The sequence below is a fragment of the Oncorhynchus mykiss genome, chromosome 10, assembly GCF_057628025.1.
Source record: "Oncorhynchus mykiss isolate SJ-2025 chromosome 10, ASM5762802v1, whole genome shotgun sequence".
Classification (NCBI taxonomy): domain Eukaryota; kingdom Metazoa; phylum Chordata; class Actinopteri; order Salmoniformes; family Salmonidae; genus Oncorhynchus; species Oncorhynchus mykiss.
The window spans coordinates 5578171-5597556 of NC_143031.1; the positions used below are offsets into that span (position 1 = coordinate 5578171).

A 19386-nucleotide genomic window follows, 5' to 3' on the forward strand; every position below is an offset into this window, starting at 1 on the left:
ATGTATTAGTTACATTATTACATGTATTAGTTACATTATTACATGTATTAGTTACATTATTACATGTATTAGTTACATTATTACATGTATTAGTTACATTATTACATGTATTAGTTACATTATTACATGCATTAGTTACATTATTACATGCATTAGTTACATTATTACATGTATTAGTTACATTATTACATGTATTAGTTACATTATTACATGTATTAGTTACATGAAATGCAGCCTTTGGCAGATATGCTGCAGCTCTATTTTCATGTCATCTGACCATAGTTCCAATCCAAGTACCAAAGGTCGCTACATGGTTAGCATCTATGTAACATACATGTGATTCAGAGTCACTTGATGATATATATATATATATATTATACACACACAATGAGAAATGGCTTTTTAGAGTTTATTGAGTACACTTCATAATGTATCTAACTAGATCCCATCAGAAGTGGAGAGGGTTTAAACAAGTGTGACTGTTGCAACTTTTCCCCTTTTTTCTACAGCAAATGACATCTCCAGTAAGAGCATTAGGGACGGTAGTGGTTAGTGTGTAGGGACGGCAGGTAGCCTAGTGATTAGAGTGTAGGGGGGGCAGGTTGTCTAGTGGTTAGTGATTAGAGTGTAGGGGGGTAGGTAGCCTAGTGGTTAGTGTGTAGGTAGCCTAGTGGTTAGAGTGTAGGGGGGGCAGGTTGTCTAGTGGTTAGAGTGTAGGGACGGCAGGTAGCCTAGTGATTAGAGTGTAGGGGGGGCAGGTTGTCTAGTGGTTAGAGTGTAGGGACGGCAGGTAGCCTAGTGATTAGAGTGTAGGGGGGGCAGGTTGTCTAGTGGTTAGTGTGTAGGGACGGCAGGTAGTCTAGTGATTAGAGTGTAGGGACGGCAGGTAGCCTAGTGGTTAGAGTGTAGGGGCGGCAGGTTGCCTAGTGGTTAGAGTGTAGGGGGGGCAGGTAGCCTAGTGGTTAGAGTGTTGGGGCGGCAGGTAGCCTAGTGGTTAGAGTGTAGGGGGGGCAGGTAGCCTAGTGGTTAGAGTGTAGGAGCGGCAGGTAGCCTAGTGGTTAGAGTGTAGGGGTGGCAGGTAGCCTAGTGGTTAGAGTGTACGGGGTGCAGGTAGCCTAGTGGTTAGAGTGTAGGGGCGGCAGGTAGACTAGTGGTTAGAGTGTAGGGGCGGCAGGAAGCCTAGTGGTTAGAGTGTAGGGGGGGCAGGTAGCCTAGTGGTTAGAGTGTAGGGGGGGCAGGTAGCCTACTGGTTAGAGTGTAGGGGGGGCAGGTAGCCTAGTGGTTAGAGTGTAGGGGGGGCAGGTAGCCTAGTGGTTAGAGTGTAGGGGGGGGCAGGTAGCTTAGCGGTTAGAGTGCAGGGGCGGCAGGTAGCCTAGTGGTTAGAGGGTAGGGGCGGCAGATAGCCTAGTGGTTAGAGTGTAGGGGTGCAGGTAGCCTTGTGGTTAGAGTGTAGGGGCGGCAGGTAGCCTAGTGGTTAGAGTGTAGGGGCGGCAGGTAGCCTAATGGTTAGAGTGTAGGGGCGGCAGGTAGCCTAATGGTTAGAGTGTAGGGGCGGCAGGTTCCTGTCGGCACAACATACAAAGAAATCCATTTCAGTGGTTAGAACGTTGGGCCAGTAACCGAAAGTCTCAGAGCTGACAATGTAAAAATCTGTCTTTCACCCCCTGATCATGTCAGTTAACCCACTGTTCCCCGGTAGGACGTCATTGTAAATAAGAATTTGTTCTTAGCCGACTTGCCTAGCTTTAGTTAATGATTGGATAATAATAGTTAATAATGATTAACTTTAAAAGGTTTCATGTGTAAAACTGATTTGTTTACAGATTTAATTCATGTAAATTAGGTTTGAGAATTGTATTTCCACCTAAAATCAACAAAAGCATTGATGTGGCGTTGATAGTGTTGCGAACAAGATGGCACCGACAGGGCTGCCTCGCTTCTAGTCCTTAGGAAACTTTATTTAGTTTTTTTGTGTATTATTTCTAACACTGCTAGGCCCAGAAAACCTTAAGTGTTATTACATACAGGCGGGAAGAACTATTAGATATCAGAGCCACGTCAACTTACCAGCACTACGACCAGGAATACGACTTTCCCGAAGGATCCTTTGTCCAAACTACCCAGGGCATTTGAACTGATTCCAGAAGCTGACCCAAAACAATGCCGCCAGAGAAGAGGTAGACGGAGCTGTCTTCTGGTCAGACTTCGGAAGCGGGCACCCCACCCACCGCTACCGAGTATATTACTCACTAATATCCAGTCCCTAGTTAACAAAGTCAACGAAAGGGTTGCTTTCCAGAGAGACATCAGGGATGGTAACATTCGCTGTTTCACGGAAACATGGCTATCTCGGGATATGCTGTCGAAGTCGGTATAGCAACCTGGATTCTTTGTGCGTCGTGTCGACAGGAATAAACATCTCTCTGGGAAGGAGGGCGGGGGTGTATGTTTCATGATTAACGACTCATGGTGTAATTGTAACAACATACAGGACCTCCAGTCCATTTGTTCACCTGATGTAGAATTCCTCACAATCAAATGCCGACCGTATTATCTCCCAAGAGGATTCTCCTCGGTCATTGACACAGCTGTGTATATCCCCCCTCAAACCGATTCCACGACAGCCCTCAAGGAACTTGAGCTGGCGATTGTGTTTACGGACATATTCAACACCTTTCTATCCCAGTCTGCTGTCCCCACATGCTTCAAGATGGCCACCATTGTTCCTGTACCCAAGAAGGCAAAGGTAATTGAACTAAATTACTATCGCCCCGTAGCACTCACTTCTGTCATCATGAAGTGCTTTGAGAGGCTAGTCAAGGATCATATCACCTCCACCTTACCTGTCAACCTAGACCCACTTAAATTTGCTTACCGCCCCAATAGGTCCACAGACAATGCAATCGCCATAACACTGCACACTGCCCTATCCCATCTGGACAAGAGGAATACTTATGTAAGAATGCTGTTCATTGACTACAGCTCAGCATTCAACACCATAATACCCTCCAAGCTCATCATTAAGCTTGAGGCCCTGGGTCTCAACCCCACCCTGTACAATTGGATCCTGGACTTCCTGCCGGGCCACCCCCAGGTGGTGAAGGTAGGAAACAACACCTCCACTCCGCTGATCCTCAACACTGTGGCCCCACAAAGGTGCGTGCTCAGCCCCCTCCTGTACTCCCTGTTCAATCATGACTGCATGGCCATGCAACTCAATCATTAAGTTTGCAGACGACACAACAATAGTGGGCTTGATTACCAACAACGACGAGACAGCCTACAGGGGAGGAGGTGAGGGCACTCAGAGTGTTGTGGCTGCAAGGTCAACAAAACAAAGGAGAAAGCATCCTGTTGGGCTGTTTTACCGCCTGGTACGGCAACTGCACCACCCACAATCGCCATGCTCTCCAAAGGGTGGTGTGGTGTGGTCTGCACAACTGCCTGCTCTCCAGGACATCTACAGCTCCCGATGTCACAGGAAGACCAATAAGATCATCAAGGACAAAAACCACACAAGCCACTGCCTGTTCACCCCGCTATCATCCAGAAGGTGAGGTCAGTACAGGTGCATCAAAGCAGGGACCAAGAGACTGAAAACAGCTTGTATCTCAAGGCCATCAGACATCACTAACACAGAGAGGCTGCTGCCTACATACAGACTTAAAATCTGTGGCCACTTAAATAAATGGATCACTAGTCACTTTAATAATGACACTTTAATAATGTTTACATATCTTGCATTACTCATCTCATGTATATACTGTATTTTATACCATCTATTGCATCTTGCCTATGCTGCTTTGTCACTTTGTCATTGCTCATCCATATATTTATGTACTCTTATTCCATTCCTTACTTAGATTAGTGTGTATTGGGTCGTTGTTGTGGAATTGTTAGATTACATGTTAGATATTGCTGCACTGTCAGAACTAGAAGCACAAGCATTTGGATTCACTCACAACAACATTTGCTAACCATGTGTATGTGATCAACTAAATTTGATTTCACAGTGTTGATATAGTGTAGATAGAGTTGGTATAGAGTTGGTATAGAGTTTGTATAGAGTTGGTATAGAGTTTATATAGAGTTGGTATAGAGTTGGTATAGAGTTTGTATAGAGTTTGTATAGAGTTGGTAGAGAGTTGGTAGAGAGTTTGTAGAGAGTTGGTATAGAGTTGGTATAGAGTTTATATAGAGTTGGTATAGAGTTTATATAGAGTTGTTATAGAGTTGTTATAGAGTTTGTATAGAGTTGGTGTAGAGTTGGCATAAAGTTGGTATAGAGTTTATATAGAGTTTGTATAGTTTGTATAGAGTTTGTATAGAGTTTGTATAGAGTTGGTGTAGAGTTGGTGTAAAGTTGGTGTAGAGTTTATATAGAGTTTGTATAGTTTGTATAGAGTTTGTATAGAGTTTGTATAGAGTTGGTGTAGAGTTGGTGTAAAGTTGGTGTAGAGTTTATATAGAGTTGGTATAGAATGTATATAGATTTGGTATAGAGTTTATATAGAGTTGGTGTAGAGTTGGTGTAGAATTGGTATAGAGTTGGTATAGAGTTTATGTAGAGTTGGTATAGAATGTATATAGATTTGGTATAGATTTTATATAGAGTTGGTGTAGAGTTGGTGTAGAATTGGTGTAGAGTTGGTATAGAGTTTATGTAGAGTTGGTATAGAGTTTAGGTAGAGTTGGTGTAGAGTTGGTGTAGAATGTATATAGATTTGGTATAGAGTTTATATAGAGTTGGTGTAGAGTTGGTGTAGAGTTTAGGTAGAGTTGGTGTAGAGTTGGTGTAGAATGTATATAGATTTGGTATAGAGTTTATATAGAGTTGGTGTAGAGTTGGTGTAGAGTTGGTATAGAGTTTATGTAGAGTTGGTATAGAGTTTAGGTAGAGTTGGTACAGAGTTGGTACAGAGTTGGTGTAGTGTTGGTGTAGAATTGGTGTAGAGTTGGTGTAGAGTTGGTGTAGAGTTGGTGTAGAGTTGGTGTAGAGTTGGTATAGAGTTGGTATAGAGTGGGTATAGAGTTGGTGTAGAGTGGGTGTAGAGTTGGTGTAGAGTTGGTATAGAGTTGGTGTAGAGTTGGTATAGAGTTTATGTAGAGTTGGTATAGAGTTGGTGTAGAGTGGGTGTAGAGTTGGTATAGAGTTTATGTAGAGTTGGTATAGAGTGGGTGTAGAGTGGGTGTAGAGTTGGTGTAGAGTTGGTGTAGAGTTGGTGTAGAGTGGGTGTAGAGTTGGTGTAGAGTGGGTGTAGAGTGGGTATAGAGTTGGTGTAGAGTTGGTGTAGAGTGGGTGTAGAGTTGGTGTAGAGTTGGTATAGAGTTGGTGTAGAGTTGGTGTAGAGTTGGTATAGAGTTTATGTAGAGTTGGTATAGAGTTGGTATAGAGTTGGTGTAGAGTGGGTGTAGAGTTGGTGTGGTGTTGGTGTAGTGTTGGTGTAGTCAACTAAGTAATTTATCAGATAATGTGTTACATTAATGTATTATCACTAAAGAACCCCGTGTTATGTAAGATCTTAACCGGCTGTGACTCTGCTACAAGCACTAATTAGAGATTTTGTTCATTTAAAACAATAACTTGTTTGTATTTGCATTCAAGCACTAACAGATACGTACAAAAAAATCATACACTTGTCCCTGATCGTAAGAAAAATATGGCCGATTTTTAAAGTGAGGGGTGTGACTGTTACCGCGTGACCTTGAACAAAGGCTCAGTGACGTTATCCTTGCAGGGTGCAGGAGGACTGAAAACACAGGTCCTGATCATTTTAACCCAGATCTTTTTTTCCATTATTAATTGTTTCAAAAAATATGTTTCTCGGAGAAATTGTATTAGAATATAATTACCCAATTTATTTGAGCATAGGCTTACAATATAGTATTATTTATTTTATACAGTATATTTTCCTCATCTTTATCAAACATGCCAAAAAATGATGGACCCCATGGTACATAAAGTAAAGGTGGCTAAGTCTGAGTTGGCACCCTAAATAGTGCACTTCTTAACCAGGAGTTCTAGGGTGTCGTTTCGAGCATAGCCTATGTCACAAAGACACTGAAACAAGAACACATTTCACTGAACCAAAAGTGCAGTGTGCAAAAATATAACCAGGTAAAGTAACGGTCTGTATTAAAGATAAGTGTTCCCTCTCCTCTCCTCTCCTCTCCTCTCCTCTCCTCTCCTCTCCTCTCCTCTCCTCTCCTCCCCTCCTTCCCTCTTTCCTCTCCTCTTCCCTCTTTCCTCTCCTCCTTCCATCCTCTCCACTTTTCTCCTCTCTTCCCTGCAGCTTGTGTCAAAGACATATTATTTTCTCCTCTCAGAGGTTCTCCCTGACCTCTGCCTTGTTCTTAATGACAGAGGAGAAGCGGACCAGTTTTATCTCCTTGTCATCCCGTCCTTTAGCGTCGTCCCAAACATACTCCGGTGACAGGAGCTTGGTGGGCTTGTTCCTCAACAGGTACCAATTCAGGTGACTCTCTTCCTGCCACACAGCCTCCACGCCCACTGACTTATCAACCTAGAGGGAGGAAGGGGGTAGGGTAGAGGAGGGATGGGGTGGGGTGAGTACTGTACGTGAGTGACTAACCGTATTCCTGCGTGCGTAAGTACCTACCTCCAGGTGCTCCCTGCACGTCTTGGTCAGCCGGTGAACATCTTCCAACGCTCCTCCGAATATGTTGGCCTGGTAGTAGAAGTCTCCCTGGTCCAAGGGTATGTAGGCTGTGGAGACGGTCCTCCGCTCGTAGGGGAACTGGCTCCGGGGGTACATGTAGAACCTGCAAAAACACAAGACAGGTTTGTATTGTTACTTCACCTTTAAATAAAAATTTTAAAAAATAACCCTTGAGGTTAGAAACCATCTTTGTGAGGTAGACCTGACAAGAGGTCAACAGGAAGTAGTTAGCATGTAGGTGCACACAATAAAAGAGGGGTCAACAACATTTTCCTCCGTCAGAGTTTTAAATGAGGAAGTATTACCAGGGGTGGATGCTGGCCCTTTAAGGAAGTATTACCAGGGGTGGATGCTGGCCCTTTATGGAAGTATTACCAGGGGTGGATGCTGGCCCTTTATGGAAGTATTACCAGGGGTGGATGCTGGCCCTTTAAGGAAGTATTACCAGGGGTGGATGCTGGCTCTTTAAGGAAGTATTACCAGGGGTGGATGCTGGCCCTTTAAGGAAGTATTACCAGGGGTGGATGCTGGCCCTTTAAGGAAGTATTACCAGGGGTGGATGCTGGCTCTTTAAGGAAGTATTACCAGGGGTGGATGCTGGCCCTTTAAGTAAGTATTACCAGGGGTGGATGCTGGCTCTTTAAGGAAGTATTACCAGGGGTGGATGCTGGCCCTTTAAGTAAGTATTGCCAGGGGTGGATGCTGGCCCTTTAAGGAAGTATTACCAGGGGTGGATGCTGGCCCTTTATGGAAGTATTACCAGGGGTGGATGCTGGCCCTTTAAGTAAGTATTACCAGGGGTGGATGCTGGCCCTTTATGGAAGTATTACCAGGGGTGGATGCTGGCCCTTTAAGTAAGTATTACCAGGGGTGGATGCTGGCCCTTTAAGGAAGTATTACCAGGGGTGGATGCTGGCCCTTTAAGTAAGTATTACCAGGGGTGGATGCTGTCCCTTTAAGGAAGTATTACCAGGGGTGGATGCTGGCCCTTTAAGGGAGTATTACCAGGGGTGGATGCTGGCCCTTTAAGGAAGTATTACCAGGGGTGGATGCTGGCCCTTTAAGGAAGTATTACCAGGGGTGGATGCTGGCCCTTTAAGTAAGTATTACCAGGGGTGGATGCTGGCCCTTTAAGGAAGTATTACCAGGGGTGGATGCTGGCCCTTTAAGGAAGTATTACCAGGGGTGGATGCTGTCCCTTTAAGGAAGTATTACCAGGGGTGGATGCTGTCCCTTTAAGGAAGTATTACCAGGGGTGGATGCTGGCCCTTTAAGGAAGTATTACCAGGGGTGGATGCTGGCCCTTTAAGGAAGTATTACCAGGGGTGGATGCTGGCCCTTTAAGGAAGTATTACCAGGGGTGGATGCTGTCCCTTTAAGGAAGTATTACCAGGGGTGGATGCTGGCCATTTAAGGAAGTATTACCAGGGGTGGATGCTGGCCCTTTAAGGAAGTATTACCAGGGGTGGATGCTGGCCCTTTAAGGAAGTATTACCAGGGGTGGATGCTGGCTCTTTAAGGAAGTATTACCAGGGGTGGATGCTGGCTCTTTAAAGAAGTATTACCAGGGGTGGATGCTGTCCCTTTAAGGAAGTATTACCAGGGGTGGATGCTGGCCCTTTAAGGAAGTATTACCAGGGGTGGATGCTGGCCCTTTAAGGAAGTATTACCAGGGGTGGATGCTGGCCCTTTAAGGAAGTATTACCAGGGGTGGATGCTGTCCCTTTAAGGAAGTATTACCAGGGGTGGATGCTGGCTCTTTAAGGAAGTATTACCAGGAGTGGATGCTGGCTCTTTAAGGAAGTATTACCAGGGGTGGATGCTGTCCCTTTAAGGAAGTATTACCAGGGGTGGATGGCGGCCACCAGTCTCCCCAGAGCTTCGGGACCCACGCGGCCGTGGAACCTCATGTCTACGTCCAGGCAGAATATGTAGTTCGCCCCCCGGTGGATGTGATCCTTAATGGCAGTCTGCTCCCAAATACATGGTGGATGTTCAGTAGATATTAAGTCAACCAACCAACCAAATAAAACTTTGTCCTCAGATGGAAATTTAGTTTGTAGGGCAGGGCTAACATGATAAAATTACACAAAGTCCATAGTCAACAACATTTCAACTATCTAGTATGCACTAACCCAATAGGCATATCATCATAACTTAACCCTAACCCTATCCCCATCTCTAAACTAAATCTAAACCTTTCCCTAACTCTAAACTAAACCTAACCCTAAACCTATTCCTAACGCTAAACCTATCCCTAAACCAAGCCCTAAGCTAAACTAAACACTAAACCTAACGATTTCCGTAACTCTTAACTAAACCTAACCCTAAACCTAAACTAACCTTAAACCTATCCCTAAACCAAACCTAACCCTATCCGTGACTCTAAACTAAACCTAACCCTAAACCTAAACTAACCTTAAACCTATCCCTAAACCAAACCTAACCCTATCCGTGACTCTAAACTAAACCTAACCCTAAACCTAAACCTATCCCTAACCGTTGCCTATTATCAACAGAGTTACAACTGATAGTCTGTTGACAGTTTGGAGCATGTGTAGATCATCTATAGTATTTCTATAGCTACTGTACCGACAGAAGAGCTTGTTAGTAAGCATTTCATTCTACTATGCTACAGTATGCTGTATCCTGAAAATAAACTTTAATTCAATGTGATAACAATGTACTATATTATGTATAATAACCTGGATGAGCTCCATACGGCGGAGGGATATCTCCTGCCAGCGGTCGAACTTCGGCACCCTCACAATGCTGAGCAGTCTGCCGACACCCAGAGTCACGTTGTTGGGCACGTCGTCGGGCAGGTCGGTGAACACGTAGTAATGCACCTCCAGCCCCACCTGGAATCACATGGAATTAAACGGGGTGGACTTTCCATCCATTTGAATTAAAAGGATTTAAAACTAATTGAAAGGGATGAACTTTATAGAATTTGAATTGAAATAAAATGATTCATATGAACTGATTTAAAAACAAATTGAATTAAATATTTTTGGACCAATGAATAAGATCACATGGGCAGGGTGGACCTAGTCCTAGAGTAGTTTTTATAAATACGGGCCCAGAATATTCCTTTAATGAGGAATCCCTTTATAAATACGGGCCCAGAATATTCCTTTAATGAGTAATCCCTTTATAAATACGGGCCCAGAATATTCCTTTAATGAGTAATCCCTTCATAAATACGGGCCCAGAATGTTCCTTTAATGAGTAATCCCTGGACCTTCTTTAGACTATACCAGTCAATCCATTTGATAGATTCTCACCATGAAGTGCTTCTCAGCTGACTCTAAGAAGTCCCGGAGAAAACGAGTGTATCTGCGAGGACGAATAGAGATGGAAAAACAAGTATGTGAAACGACAAAAAGTTATTACGTCTTCCAGAGATGGATAGAGGGGGGGAAAGGTGCATCTATGTGACAGATCCAGATGTGTATTAATTACGTGGATGTAGAGAAAAGAACCATGTGAAACGTTCAGGTGTAGCACAAGCAAGTGAAAATGTTGATGTATAGACAGTTTGCCAAGACAATCTGAATTAACATGAGATTGCATTCAATTGGGAAATATGACGCAAAACGATTGATATAAGGCTATAGTGTGAATCCGAAAAACGGCACCTTATTACCCATTATAGACAACTACTTTTAACCAGGGCCCCTATGGGTTAGAGTAAAATAGGGTACTGGTACAGGAACAAGGTGCCAGTGTAGCATCTTGTTATCTGTGAAACTCACTGCGCGACGGAGCAAGACGCCTCAGGAAAAGGAAAGGGGGATTCCTAGTCAGTTGTACAACAGAATTAGACAGGCTGAGATCTTTAAAGGTCAGGGCCCTCCGTAAGGCTCACTAAATCATTTTAGACCCAAGCCACCTTGGACTTGGACTTTGAATTACTCCCCTCTGGGCGCAGGTATAGGGCACCGCTCAGCAGGAAAAACAGAACGAGACAATCATTTGTGCCAGGTGTGATATCCCTCCTAAATAACTCGGCGAATGTTCCCATTGACTCCATAAGGCCAGCAGGCTAATGTTCCCATTGACTCCATAAGGCCAGCAGGCTAATGTTCCCATTGACTCCATAAGGCCAGCAGGCTAATGTTCCCATTGACTCCATAAGGCCAGCAGGCTAATGTTCCCATTGACTCCATAAGGCCAGCAGGCTAATGTTCCCATTGACTCCATAAGGCCAGCAGGCTAATGTTCCCATTGACTCCATAAGGCCAGCAGGCTAATGTTCCCATTGACTCCGTAAGGCCAGCAGGCTAATGTTCCCATTGACTCCATAAGGCCAGCAGGCTAATGTTCCCATTGACTCCGTAAGGCCAGCAGGCTAATGTTCCCATTGACTCCATAAGGCCAGCAGGCTAATGTTCCCATTGACTCCGTAAGGCCAGCAGGCTAATGTTCCCATTGACTCCATAAGGCCAGCAGGCTAATGTTCCCATTGACTCCGTAAGGCCAGCAGGCTAATGTTCCCATTGACTCCATAAGGCCAGCAGGCTAATGTTCCCATTGACTCCGTAAGGCCAGCAGGCTAATGTTCCCATTGACTCCATAAGGCCAGCAGGCTAATGTTCCCATTGACTCCGTAAGGCCAGCAGGCTAATGTTCCCATTGACTCCGTAAGGCCAGCAGGCTAATGTTCCCATTGACTCCGTAAGGCCAGCAGGCTAATGTTCCCATTGACTCCGTAAGGCCAGCAGGCTAATGTTCCCATTGACTCCGTAAGGCCAGCAGGCTAATGTTCCCATTGACTCCATAAGGCCAGCAGGCTAATGTTCCCATTGACTCCGTAAGGCCAGCAGGCTAATGTTCCCATTGACTCCATAAGGCCAGCAGGCTAATGTTCCCATTGACTCCGTAAGGCCAGCAGGCTAATGTTCCCATTGACTCCGTAAGGCCAGCAGGCTAATGTTCCCATTGACTCCATAAGGCCAGCAGGCTAGTCTTTTCTTCTTTTTCATTTCATGTTTTATTTCTTACTATTATTATTTGTATTGGTGCGTAACTGATATTAAAGTTGTATTGTTAATTTGGGTTTTGTATTTAAACGCCACTTTAAATGTGTACATGACACTGCAACAAAATTTCCCCAATAAAGTAAGTAAGTAAGAATGTATTCAACTGAAATGTGTCTTTCACATTTAACCCAACAACTCTGAATCAGAGAGGTTTGTCTTCCACATTTAACCCAACAACTCTGAATCAGAGAGGTGTGTCTTCCACATTTAACCCAACAACTCTGAATCAGAAAGTTGCGGAAGGGGTGGGGGGGGGGGGGGGGGGGGCTCTACTTCTTCGGCACCCGGGAAACAGAGGGTTACCGGCCTTGTAAAGAACGACAGAATGTCAGAATTGTCAGCTCGGGGATTTGATCCAGCAACCTTTCGTGGGTAACCAGTAGGCTACCTGCCGTAGGGTGGTCACATGTGTTTGTGAGGCAGAGGTTCTGAGTTCGAGCCTCGCTATGAGCCAAATCAGGGGGGAAACGATACTCATTAGGCAAGCAGCAAGACATCCTTAACACCAGATGAGACACAAAAATAGTCTCCCCATGATAAGGTTTTGAATAACGCAGACATTTCTTTTGGGCCCAAGAGGCTGTAAAATGTGCATAAAAGGCGGCACATGCACACAGGAAGTGGTGTAAACCACTGCCTTTGCAACAGGTTACTTACTACACATGGAGTCTTGTGACTTACCTCCCTACAGCGAACACAGTGGTAGCGATGGTGAGGTTTTGGGACATAAAGGCCTCGTCTATGACCTGGGGGTCAAAAGTCCCTTCCCAGACTATAGGAGCCAGCCACGGGGTTACAGTCAGCACGTCAGTCCTCCTGAAGAAGGACAAAAGAAGAAGGAGAAGGACAAAGGAAGAAGGAAGAAGGAGAACGAAGAAGAAGAAAGAAGAGAAGGAGTAGAAAGTAGGAGAAAGGAAGGAGAAGGGAGAAAGGAAGGAGAAGGGAGAAAGGAAGTAGGAGAAAGGAAGGAGAAGGGAGAAAGGAAGGAGAAGGGAGAAAGGAAGTAGGAGAAAGGAAGGAGAAGGGAGAAAGGAAGGATAAGGGAGAAAGGAAGTAGGAGAAAGGAAGGAGAAGGGAGAAAGGAAGGAGAAGGAAGAATGAGAACGAAGAAGAAGAAAGAAGAGAAGGAGTAGAGAGTAGGAGAAAGGAAGGAGAAGGGAGAAAGGAAGGAGAAGGGAGAAAGGAAGTAGGAGAAAGGAAGGAGAAGGGAGAAAGGAAGGAGAAGGGAGAAAGGAAGTAGGAGAAAGGAAGGAGAAGGGAGAAAGGAAGGAGAAGGGAGAAAGGAAGTAGGAGAAAGGAAGGAGAAGGGAGAAAGGAAGGAGAAGGGAGAAAGGAAGGAGAAGGGAGAAATGAAGTAGGAGAAAGGAAGGAGAAGGGAGAAAGGAAGGAGAAGGGAGAAAGGAAGGAGCAGGGAGAAAGGAAGGAGAAGGGAGAAAGGAAGTAGGAGAAAGGAAGGAGAAGGGAGAAAGGAAGGAGAAGGGAGAAAGGAAGTAGGAGAAAGGAAGGAGAAGGGAGAAAGGAAGGAGAAGGGAGAAATGAAGTAGGAGAAAGGAAGGAGAAGGGAGAAAGGAAGGAGAAGGGAGAAAGGAAGTAGGAGAAAGGAAGGAGAAGGGAGAAAGGAAGGAGAAGGGAGAAAGGAAGGAGAAGGGAGAAATGAAGTAGGAGAAAGGAAGGAGAAGGGAGAAAGGAAGGAGAAGGGAGAAAGGAAGTAGGAGAAAGGAAGGAGAAGGGAGAAAGGAAGGAGAAGGGAGAAAGGAAGGAGAAGGGAGAAAGGAAGTAAGAGAAAGAAAGGAGAAGGGAGAAAGGAAGGAGAAGGGAGAAAGGAAGGAGAAGGGAGAAAGGAAGTACGAGAAAGGAAGAAAGAGGAAGAAAGAAAGAGAAGGAGAACAGAGAAGGAAGAAGGAGAAAGGAAAACAAAGAAGAAGAAAGAAGAAAGGGAAGGAGTAGAAAGTAGAAAGTAGGAGAAAGGAGATGGAAGAGGAAGTAGAAAGTAGGAGAAGGAGATGGAAGAGGAAGTAGAAAGTAGGAGAAAAGAGATGGAAGAGGAAGTAGAAAGTAGGAGAAGGAGATGGAAGAGGAAGTAGAAAGTAGGAGAAAGGAGATGGAAGAGGAAGTAGAAAGTAGGAGAAGGAGATGGAAGAGGAAGTAGAAAGTAGGAGAAAAGAGATGGAAGAGGAAGTAGAAAGTAGGAGAAAAGAGATGGAAGAGGAAGTAGAAAGTAGGAGAAAGGAGATGGAAGAGGAAGTAGAAAGTAGGAGAAAGGAGATGGAAGAGGAAGTAGAAAGTAGGAGAAAGGAGATGGAAGAGGAAGTAGAAAGTAGGAGAAAGGAGATGGAAGAGGAAGTAGAAAGTAGGAGAAAGGAGATGGAAGAGGAAGTAGAAAGTAGGAGAAAGGAGATGGAAGAGGAAGTAGAAAGTAGGAGAAAGGAGATGGAAGAGGAAGTAGAAAGGAAGAAAGAAGAAAAATAAAGAGAAGGACGTACGAGAAAGGAAGAAGGAGAAGGAAAAAGGAATAATGAGAAAGAAGGAAAAATGAAAAATAACAACTTTTTTTTACCAGCCACAGGATCGGCACTTCAGTCCTCCTGAATAATAATAATAATAATAATAATAATAATAATAATCATCATAAATAATAACGCACATTTTTATTTTCAGAACATAATCAGCTAGATAATCATCAAGATAATCAAGATAAACAGCCGTTAGTGGTAACACTATGAGACATTTATAGGTATGTACTTCATAGAACGCGTTGACCATAATGGTATAATGGAATATAGAGTAGAATAAAAGAATAAACCTCTATTGAAATTCTGTTATCTGCATTTTGCTGCCACTTACACCGGTTCCATGAGTTTGGCTTGCTTGCGCTGTAATCTGAAAAACAGTGGGAGCAGCTTAACTTTCAGCAGAAACAGACTGATACTGACATAATCATATATTTTGTTCAAGGCTAAGACTTGCTTGGGTTACCAGTTTGTTTGTGACATCATGTCACTCCTTCATGTTCGGAATCAAAAGGGTGGTGGCATGGTAGCACAAACTGATCTGGGACCAGGCTACACTTGGTTGATTCATTATTTGAAACATACATGTAGATATCAATAGTGAAAGATCACTTTATTGGTCAATTGCACACAAGGTCCACCAAAATTTGACTTCCACTTTTAACCCAACCACTCCAAAGGACGCACATGCATAAGCTCGTCGAAAATCTCATTCCAAAATCATGGGCATTAATATGGAGTTGGTTCCCCCTTTGCTGCTATAACAGCCTCCACTCGATGTTGGAACATTGCTGCGGGGACTTCCTTCCATTCAGCCACAAGAGCATTATTGAGGTCGGACACTGATGGGCGATTAAGCCTGGCTTGCAGTCGGCATTCCAATTGACCCCAAAGGTGTTCAACGGGGTTGAGGTCAGGGCTCTGTGCAGGCCAGTCAAGTTCTTCCACACCGAACTCGACAAACCATTTCTGTATGGACCTCGCTTTGTGTATGGGGGAATTGTCAAACTGAAATAGGAAAAGGCTTTCCCCAAACTGTTGCCACAAAGTTGGAAGCACAGAATCATCTAGAATGTCATTGTATGCTGTAGCGTTAAGATTTCCCTTCACTGGAACTAAGGGGCCGGAACCAAGAAAAACAGCCCCAGACCATTATTCCTCCTCCACCGAACTTAGCAGATAGCTGCCACACCAGTGTAGTACGGATACCCACATGTACTCGCTCACCTGTGATTCAGCACAACCTGGCGATTCACCTGGCTGACAGATGAGAAGGAAAAGAGTGAGATGTAAACAGAGATCAGAGATAATTATCTTACATTTGATACCTGTCTAAGCAAGCATCCAAGCAGAAACACCTGAGTGGAGTATCCAGTTCATTTGAAACCTGTCTAAGCACCCATCCAAGCAGAAACACCTGAGTGGGGTATCCAGTTCATTTGATACCTGTCTAAGCACCCATCCAAGCAGAAACACCTGAGTGGGGTATCCAGTTCATTTGATACCTGTCTAAGCACCCATCCAAGCAGAAACACCTGAGTGGGGTATCCAGTTAATTTGCATTATAGTGGAAATTACAAAATTGTTATAATGCTATTATTGAATAAAATTGTTGTTTTATGCAACAGAATAAAGGGGTTGTTAGAACGCTCATCTGTATTCTACTGAGCATGGGCCTCTGGAAGATTTACAATGTCTTTGAGGATACAGCATTCCAGAGCACGAGTTAATGTTTCTGTACTGTAAGGTACCAGGGAGAGATTACGCAGGGCCAGACCTTGGTCTCTACACAAAGATAACTGTTTTTAAAGCAGATACTGTCTGCTGTGAAATATAAGTATCTTTCATACTAATCTTAATCTTGTGACCCATTCCATACATCTGTTGTTTGTCATGTTGACTGAAGGTGGTGTATCTTGGCTATAAAATACATTTGGACTTTTGTCTAGGGGCTCTCAACGAATCATCTGAGGGGGATTTGTCGAACCAGCCATCATTATCTTAGAGCACTCAATCAATTCACTTTATATGTGTGTGTGTGTTGTATTAACCTGCTCCCTTATTAATAAGTGAATAAAGATTTAGTTTAAGTTTAACTGACTTGTGTGACAAGTTTGTCTCTCCTCATTTGATAGTAAATAAATTAACCACCACAGCATGCATACATTTTTCATATGTGTGGCCATGGAGAGAATCAAACCCACAATCCTTGGTTTTGCAAGTGCCGTGTTCAACCAACTCAGCCACACAGGTCCACCACTAAGTAGTGTCCCAAATACCATCCCGTCCCTATTTAGTAAAGTACTGTCCAAAATACCATCCTGTCCCTATTTAGTAAAGGACTGTCCCAAATACCATCCTCTCCCTATTTAGTAAAGGAGTGTCCCAAATACCATCCTGTCCCTATTTAGTAAAGGAGTGTCCCAAATACCATCCTGTCCGTATTTAGTAAAGGAGTGCAGTACATAAGTAATCGGGTGACAGTTGGATCTATTCACAACACCGCAGGTTCACCTTACACGTCATCCAATCATAAAGAACCTGCCAAACAATGGAATTGTGAAAACCAAACACAGAATTCTGGGAAGAGGCCAGAAAAAAAAACCCGTTTATCCTGTTCACTACACAAATAAGACATCAAACACAGCATCAAGCCAGTTTCCCCTTTAACCCAGCCTCAGCCACACCGTACAGTACAGCTTTCAACCAGCATGAGACAATACAAGGTTTTCTTACGTGAGAGACACGGATGCACAGTATGAGAAGACGAGCCTTTTGTTGAGAGGAGAATATACAATTATATAAAATCAATAACAACAATAAAGATGATAATGTATGACAATAATATAAAACAACAACAAAAATGATCCCCCATTTTGGCTGCAGCTTGTCGGGTGTCCTTACCAGCAGATAGCCATTCCCCCAGCCAGTACTAAAGAAAGTTGGAAATGTTCACGTCCTGGAAAAAAAGAAGAAAAAAGTAAAAGTCATATTTCTGCAAAATAACAAGTACTGTAAACTTAGACTAGTTCATGAAAATGTCATCATATCTGTGTATTTGATGTGCAGATACATAATAGATCTAACATCAATATCTTACAAAAAAAAAAAAAAAAAAGAAAGAGACTTTCACCTTTTGTTACAAAACTGATTAACTAACCTGGTAATATTGATAATAGTGGAAACAAACATTCACACCCCGAGTATCAATATTAAAACAGGCTAGTTAAAATCGGCTTCGTAACGATATGCACCTGCTGCATGGGACGGAAATGGGATCAGTTATTGAATTCCAAGTTCCTCTCCCTTCTCAGGTGAGGGGGCTGTTTAGGTAAAGGTGTGATGTCTGTACAAAAAACAGGCTATTTTAACAGTCAACCAATTAGATTTTTATTTTGTAGAACAATTAGACACCTACACATTCATGTATCAATCTGATTGTTGGATTGTGTTGTGCAGTAAACAGGCTCAGGTGTATTACTGTGGCTCCTTCCACCTTCAAAAAAACAGGGAAGAGGGCCAACCATGGAGAATAGTAAGACACTTCATAATTTCTAGAACTACGCTATATTGTTTGTCCTCGTGTGTCCGTTCATGTTTTTCAGTATAAAATACTCTGCAGCCACTTAGTGTGGACACCAGGTGAGGTCACACACAGATTCCTGTTGCACCCTCTTTGGGTATAGCAACCCCATCCCCTCTCCCTGCCTCCCCCTTGCCTCCTTCAACTAGGCTGCTGTGGTCAGAGGTCGTAAATTCCTGAGAAGACACATAGTATAAGAAGCAGAGTACATTTTCAAAGAGAACAAAGCAATTCCTTCTACCTCAAAGAACTTGAGGTACGAACAAATTTCATGTTCCGGAGAAAGTGTAAAAGATGGGTGAAGAATCCAGCTACGAACTGGTACGTTTGTCACAACTTGGTGAAGCTCATGGGAGACGGTTTGGCCACATTACCATAACGCTGTTTATATAATAGCTCCAGATATAACGTTTACATCTAATTGTTTTATAAGATGAATGAGTGAGTATGATACTGTTTACACAATTGTACAATGTGATTTTGGACTGTTTAATGAAGGAAACCTCAAAAAGGGGATTGGAGTTAACTAAATCAGAGGACCGCCCCGGAGCCCAGTTAGGGTCAGACATCCTGGACCGCCCCTGAGCCCAGTTAGGGTCAGACATCCTGGACCGCCCCTGAGCCCAGTTAGGGTCAGGCATCCTGGACCGCCCCTGAGCCCAGTTAGGGTCAGGCATCCTGGACCGCCCCTGAGCCCAGTTAGGGTCAGGCATCCTGGGACAGCCCTTTCCTGCCATTCCGAATAAAACCCCCACTCGGGTTTTCGATCAGCAGACCGAGCTTACCTCAATTACGAGATGGCTAAAGGTTGCAGACCATGTTTTTCTCCATTAGGAGGACAAAGGTTGTAGATCATTGCTGAATCTTTTAACCATACCACGTGGTTAAAGTCTTCGACTATCGATATCGACAGAATAAGAACAAGTCTTTGATATTAATTACTAGTCTGCAGCTAGGAATTCGGTATCATTGAACGCGAAGAACGACAACCGCCGAAACAAATATTCTATAACGAAACGAATGAATGTCACTCTGAACAATCGGTGTCGCTCCGGTCAACATAACGCTAGCAAAGTATGCCGAATGGGTTAATGTGAGACGTCACTAGTAAACCCACCCTTTCCATGGTGAGAGGACCCTATTTTGTGCTTAGAACGTGATACTTATGAACAACGTAGGATTACGAGATGCTAAGCTAACAGAGGGGGAACATTTTTCACTGCCTGTGTACCGTTAAAAATCCTCCACCTTGCGCGACAGAGGTCCCGCCCTTTGTACTTCCGTTCGATTTCAGCATTCTGCATCACTGCTGGTGAATAATCACAGTACATCTCTTAAAAGAAGGGTTGGAAATCCAAACGTGGATCACGTTAAAATAATCTCAATTGCTTGGGTCTCATTCAATTTATTTATTTAAAATTGTCTGACATAACTTTCTAGGTTCTTCCAATTAAATGAGACACCTTAAACTTTGCAATAGTAACATAGCTTTCGCAAATTCATTCACGTCCAACTTCCACAGTACTGTCCAGTAATGATGGTTCATTAACGTCTATAAATAGATTAAA

At 43.7% G+C, this 19386-nt stretch overlaps 1 protein-coding gene across 5 annotated transcripts in view; it reads right to left on the reverse strand.

The window, feature by feature from the left end:
• Positions 1-5838: 5838 nt before the first annotated feature.
• Positions 5839-19386, reverse strand: part of LOC110491256 (globoside alpha-1,3-N-acetylgalactosaminyltransferase 1) — a 44087-nt gene continuing 30539 nt past the window's right edge. For 2 of the 5 annotated variants that reach the window (XM_036989493.2, XM_090188790.1), the window contains exons 2-11: positions 17140-17194; positions 16972-17007; positions 15463-15495; positions 14570-14605; positions 12407-12541; positions 9968-10019; positions 9386-9541; positions 8526-8650; positions 6621-6783; positions 5839-6524 (exon numbers count right to left, since the gene is read on the reverse strand). In XM_036989493.2, the coding sequence (XP_036845388.1) occupies positions 6324-6524; positions 6621-6783; positions 8526-8650; positions 9386-9541; positions 9968-10019; positions 12407-12541; positions 14570-14605; positions 15463-15495; positions 16972-17007; positions 17140-17194 (992 nt within the window). In that variant the 3' untranslated portion in view covers positions 5839-6323. The remainder of the gene's footprint in view (positions 6525-6620; positions 6784-8525; positions 8651-9385; positions 9542-9967; positions 10020-12406; positions 12542-14569; positions 14606-15462; positions 15496-16971; positions 17008-17139; positions 17195-19386) is intronic. The other 3 variants (XM_090188791.1, XM_090188792.1, XM_090188789.1) reach the window with 2 other exon arrangements.